The sequence below is a fragment of the Etheostoma spectabile genome, chromosome 8 (assembly GCF_008692095.1).
Source record: "Etheostoma spectabile isolate EspeVRDwgs_2016 chromosome 8, UIUC_Espe_1.0, whole genome shotgun sequence".
Classification (NCBI taxonomy): domain Eukaryota; kingdom Metazoa; phylum Chordata; class Actinopteri; order Perciformes; family Percidae; genus Etheostoma; species Etheostoma spectabile.
Window position 1 is genome coordinate 33,288,567 of NC_045740.1, and position 6,263 is coordinate 33,294,829.

Here is a 6,263-nt window from a genome sequence, read left to right on the forward strand (position 1 = left end):
CATTCTGGGTGTGCTGGTCTTACAGGGAGGTGTGTTCAGGTGCATTCTGGGCGTATTGTTATTTTGAGGCAGCGGGAAGTGATCGCACCATTCACCTTTTGTTACCACCATTGTTATTTTAACAGCACATTAGTAAAATACTCTTAGGCTTATGCAAAACACGGGCACACTATGCTTTGACATTTAATCATGGTTAATTAACTCTTGTGTTGATGTCTGTGCATGTCGTTCACCTGCAGCAGCGTCTGTGCGATCTCGGGGTTCTCTGGGCTGTCAAAGTGCAGCATCTGGGACCCCAGGCCGTAGTAGTAGGGCCCCATCTTATGCAGATCCACCACGTTGGGGTCGGCGTTGAACACCGTCCTCCAGCCCTCTCTGTACACCTTTGGAAGCTCCACTGACAAAACTCTCCTCTTCTTCTCGTACAGACCTTTGGACAGCCACAACGGAAGCTCCATCTTTGTACCCTGAGATACAAAAAAAATTGACTTTACTCTACTTTCAACCACAGTTGGACAATGCACATTAATCAACATTCCTTTAAATGTGCCAATGTTAGCTGGGAGAAAACCTGAACTCCAAACGGAAACCCACTAAGAGAGGGGCAGAACATGCAAACTCCCACAGAGAAAGGCCCTGCCCGGATAGGGGATCGAACTCTGCAGTGCCTGCTTGCTGTGAGGCAGCAGTGCTAACCACTGAGCCCCCGTGCCGCCCACAGTATTCCATTCAGTCATCATAAAAACAATAATTTTATACTGCACTGAAGTAATCTTCCCTCCTGCACCACCTAGCCTGGGCATAACAAGCCACTCTTTTGTGTTAGTTGCATGCTTACATACGAAAAGGACACATTATCAGAGCTGAATATTTAATAATTGCGTGGCATATTTTTATGTTGTCTTTCTTTAGGTGTTTACAGGGCTCATTTACATTTAAAAGGGTTGTAAATCTGGGTCTCCCTCCGTTGCGTAATGGACATCTCAAAAGGAGAAAATACTGCCTTTAGCATTGTTGTCAGAAAAGATAATACTTCATCTTGTTTCCCTAACATCTGATGACGCATGGGGGAATTTTTGGATTTATAACAGTAAATATATTACATTTTGGACTTTTAATACTGGGTCTTGAAAAATATAACTTAAGTATACTATGAACTGTGACGTAACGTCACTAACGTTGAAGTTATTATGAGTAATATTTAATTTCCAATTAAGCAATAAGTCGTTAGGCCGATAGGATTAGTTGATTGCTTCAATGTCCTTCACTATTGATTGTCGCTGCATGGAAGCATCTTACTTTACCTCAAGGATAATTAAACAAGTTGAAGTTTTAGGAAGTAATAAACATTTTGAATTGAAAGTGGTCATATTTTGAAGCTGTCATCTACCACACGTAACGTTAAACTGCTAAATAGTGAATGAGGTTTGGCGTGACTTTCTTTACACAACAAAACGATATGTATCTGGGGTACTTTTAGCTGTATTTATGAAAGACAGTTATCTCTAAACAAATACATTGACAACATTGTAACCATTACGACGTCATTTCAGTAAGTTCACCGACCTCCGGTATGTCCTGCGAGTCACTCGACTTCTCCAGAAATCCCAGCCGGGGAAAGCTGCACTCTGTCCGGATGGGAAGTCTCTCATGAGAGAGTAAAATATCGTCGAGAGACAGGAAGTTCTCCTCCATGCCCACCCCAGGCTGTACAGGTAGATATGACTGTGCATCCATTGTGTGTCCAAAGGAGACCGAAAGTAGTAGCTTTATATCAAATATATGCTGAAAATACTGAAATTAGGAGCTGAGACCTCTTTTGTTGTGTTTACAAGTCTTCTTCCTCCTTGCTCTTTTGGCGCCAGGACCTGTTGGCCAATCAGAGCGCTGCTGTCAGATCTAGAGCAGAGCAATCGAATCAATCGGAGTCGAACTGAGTCAACATCTGTGGTCCGTGCGATGTTTTCCTGCATTATGAAAATGTAGCTGTTTTTAAAAAGGGTTATTTCAAGCTGGGTTGAATTCAAATACAATATGTTGCATTGGGGAAAAAAGAATACCCTTATTATAAAGCAAACGTTTCCAACAGTGAATTGAATAACTAAATTAAATTCGCCCTTATAGTCAGGTGCAATTACGAATGTAGCCATTAGAGGTCAGAGTATTATCATTCTATACGTAAAGCCCCCTTGGGTGCTGTTGGTCTTATACAGGCAATGGTCCTGTTTTAGGAATGGGTATCACTCAGCATTCAGAAAGCTTTGTTAGGACAGCTAGCTCGTACTGTAATCTTGTACAACACTTGTAGCTTTAGTTACTAGTTACTTTAATTACTAGTTACTTTAATTACTAGTTACTTTAGTTACTCCACTCCATTCTCTGACAGCTTTAATTACTAGTTACTTTAGTTACTTTAATTACTAGTTACTTTAGTTACTCCACTCCATTCTCTGACAGCTTTAATTACTAGTTACTTTAATTACTAGTTACTTTAATTACTAGTTACTTTAGTTACTTTAATTACTAGTTACTTTAGTTACTCCACTCCATTCTCTGACAGCTTTAGTTACTAGTTACTTTAATTACTAGTTACTTTAGTTACTCCACTCCATTCTCTGACAGCTTTAGTTACTAGTTACTTTAGTTACTCCACTCCATTCGTCTGACAGCTTTAGTTACTAGTTACTTTAATTACTAGTTACTTTAGTTACTCCACTACATTCTCTGACAGCTTTAGTTACTAGTAACTTTAATTACTAGTTACTTTAGTTACTCCACTCCAATCTCTGACAGCTTTAATTACTAGTTACTTTAATTACTAGTTAATTTCCACATTAAGATTTCTGCACACTAAACACATGTAGTTTATAAAAATCTGATGTTTTATTATAAATGAAACCAGCTGACAATGTATCGGCCAGTACAGTACTGGTGCAGTACACATCCAGTACTTGAGTAAATGTACTTAGTTACTTTCCACCACTGGCCGAGGGTGTAAGAGCTGGGACCGACATGCTCTTCTGCAACGTTAATTATCATAGAGTGCCAGCCAGAAACGTTAGATGTAAAACAGCTTTACATGTGCGATGCCTTTCTGGCTGCTGTTTAATGTTGAATCTCTTCCCTCTGGTAGCTAGACAACATTATCTCACCTAGCCGCGCTATGCCGGGTTTATTGGCATGATTTAGAGGAAGAGGATACCTCACATTCAATCAAATCACCCTTGGAGTGTGTTGACTGGTGTGAGCGTGGGAAATGATTCAAGGCTGGGCTTTCCCGAAGATGTAACTGTAACACCATGTCCCATTAATATATGATATGATACATGCTGTGTGTCTATAGGCCGGCAATCATCCCAGGATGAAGACGTTACTGGCTCACAGAAGGGAAGTTAATGAAAATAGAGTCATCTAGCACATTTTATTCCACCATTTGTTTACAGTAGCTTTGTAAATGCAGTTTGTATGTTCATTTGTAGAAGTCTTCATACATCAGCTCTTGGCATTCTGAAGAGTGGGTAACACCTCACATGATTGGAATATTAAACAAATATTGTTAAATATGAACAAATGAATAAATAAACCCCGTCCATTGGATCCACAGTGGGACTACAGAGTCCTGTTTTTGGGTCTGAGTGGCTCGCGTCTCCAGGCGCCGTCAGCCAGACCTCTACTAGCAGAAACACAATGTGGGGAACCGACAGTAGCATAGACCAAGAGGCGCCTTTAGACTCACACACTCAGAGACACATGCACAGAGACACACACACACGCGCGCACACACACACACACACACACACACACACACACACTGGTGACTCTCACGAGAAAATGACGAATCATGATCGCATGAAAAAAATCTGGCAGATCTAAAAAGAAAGAACCCCAGAGAGAGGTTAGGTGCGTAATTTACAATATGTCATGTCGCCTCTCTGTAGCTGTAAACATCAGCAAAGTAAAGGGAGAACTGCCAGTTGCACACACACACACACACACACACACACACACACACACACACACACACACACACAACACACAAACACAGGGACATGGACATCTAGACTGTAAACATTTCAATACACACACACACCACACACACCACACACACACACATAGCACTGTCCCTGTCAGCCCTCTACACTGACCTTTCACGCTGTCCACGCAAGCAAGCCCCACACACACACACACACACACATATTAGGCTTCAGCAAAAGCTATGTTGTCACAGTTCCAAGCTCAGACACACACACACACACACATAGTATACATACACATACCGGGTGAAGCCTAACACTGGAGCATCCCAAACACACACACATTACACAGTAGGAGCGTAAACTACACAGCTCTCTCCCAATCAGAACCGAGCATGTTGAGACTGTTCCTCTCCACCCCCAGTCCATCTTTAGATCCCCCCCATCTCTATTCTGTACATAGACAAGCTGACATCCCAGTTTGTTTGTTCTGTGTTCCCCACCCCCCCCCCTCCCCTCCCTCCCTCCCTCCCTCCCCGCCTGCCCTGGTGTGCACAAACCAGATCTAAGAAGCATTTTGGGGACATTCGAATTTGAGTCATATTGGCGAGAAAGGGCGCAGAACTGAACTGCTATGAGTGGACGTCTTGTTGTGAGATGGAAGCCCCCACCAAATCATCAGAGGTCTGATCTCAAAGCGAGCTTCTGCAATCAGTTGCTTTCCTCCACCTCCTCTTTCTCATGCTCGCCGTCTTCCTTCTTGCTCATGTGTTTTCCTTCATCTTCTCTCCTGTCCCCTCTCTGCTCTGTTTCCTTTGCTCTCCCCCAGTTAAGGCCATTGGGGGGGGGACTAACAGGCCTGGCTCCAGATAAAAGATGGAAGGTTAGCTGCTGGAGGCCTGCAAGAATCCTGAGCATGCCAGGGAGGTCGATGAAGCCCTTTAAGGGGACTGATAGCCTGGAGAAGTGGGAGGGGGACAGAAGGAAGGGCAGGCAGGGGGGAGGGGGGGGGATTCGTTTCTTCAGCAGATGTAATAATGTTTGCCCTTTAATGTTTACGATGGTTTGGACAGTAGGATTCTGGGTTCAGCTCACGAGGAATAATGATCTTGGTTATTGGTGATGGATTCTGTCAGGAGAAGTACGTGTTGATCGCTTTGATTGTTTCATCCGATTTGGTTGCATCTGGTTCCAGGTATCCATGGCAGGACCACGGGATGTCCTGGGGACAGAGAGGAGGAGGGATGGGGCCCAGATAGGCAGACAGAGAGAGAGTTGTAAAATGAGCTGGGACTTGTTTACTTGTATGTATGGTTTTTGAAGCAGCATATTAATAGATGAAAAATGGCTTTAGTGGCTTAGATGACAATCATTTGTGCAATTTTACAGATACACGTTGTATAGAGCTCGACAGTGTGGTTCCTGAAGTGAAAATCCCATTCCTTTTCTCCGTAAGGATTTGGACCACCAGCCAGTGTACCAGTGTATCTGCAGCTGTATAGACCAGGAGTCTACAGCTGCAGATACACAGAGACACAGGGACAAGTTATTTAGTCAAACAAGTCTATACAATACAGCTGCCAATAGTCTGTTTTCTCCCATTGAATGTCATGTTTCACTTCCTGCCTTGTGTTTTCTTGCCTTAGTGATTGTGTAATGTGTTCACCTCGTGTCACCTCGTGTGTGTTGTATTGTGACTGTGTGTAGTCCACCCCCTTTGTCTCGGACTTCCTGTTTTTGTATTCCTGGTCGTTCCTTGACGTTTTGGAGTATTTTTTGCCTGCTGTCTTCAGGACTCTTTTCGTTGTATGGATGTTTGTATCATTAAATCCTAAAGCTCACCACTACTCTGCTGTCTGTCACGCCCTGATGTGAGTCAAGTGCATTAGTCACTTTGCAACGTGTAGCCTCCGAGATGCTAACGAGATGCTAACGAGAGACTTCTGTAGCGTCTGAAGTAGCCTCCGAGATGCTAATGAGAGACTTCTGTAACGTCTGAAGTAGCCTCCGAGATGCTAACGAGAGACTTCTGTAATGTCAACCCAGTAAAAATGGACCTACTTAACCAAGTTGGTTCACTGCTAGCTTAGCTACAAGTTAGCATAAAACACAACAAAGGCCGTCAGTTGAATGGTGTTTTGAGGTAACCTTCATCAATCAATCAATCATAGATAGCTACAACTTTTCTGAAATGATTTCCATCTTCTGTTCATGTTTGTAATGAGAAAAGTTTATTATTTTATAGATTTCACAAATTTCAGTATGACACGTTATGCCGTAAACCGTTTA

General features: G+C 42.8%; 2 protein-coding genes across 3 annotated transcripts in view; both read right to left on the reverse strand.

Annotated features, from left to right (window-relative positions):
- LOC116694590 (DNA replication complex GINS protein PSF3) overlaps window positions 1-1,920 on the reverse strand; it is a 4,551-nt gene extending 2,631 nt beyond the window's left edge. The window contains exons 1-2 of the mRNA XM_032524386.1: window positions 1,567-1,920; window positions 234-467 (exon numbers count right to left, since the gene is read on the reverse strand). Coding sequence (XP_032380277.1) covers window positions 234-467; window positions 1,567-1,737 — 405 coding nt within the window. The 5' untranslated portion in view covers window positions 1,738-1,920. The remainder of the gene's footprint in view (window positions 1-233; window positions 468-1,566) is intronic.
- Window positions 1,921-3,402: 1,482 nt separating this feature from the next.
- Window positions 3,403-6,263, reverse strand: part of LOC116694589 (E3 ubiquitin-protein ligase znrf1) — a 56,687-nt gene continuing 53,826 nt past the window's right edge. Inside the window, exons 5-6 of one of the 2 annotated variants that reach the window (XR_004333208.1) lie at window positions 4,187-5,196; window positions 3,403-3,811 (exon numbers count right to left, since the gene is read on the reverse strand). The gene's annotated coding sequence lies outside the window, so the exon portion shown is untranslated. Of the gene's footprint in view, window positions 5,197-6,263 lie in introns of both variants that reach the window. The other variant, XM_032524385.1, reaches the window with a different exon arrangement.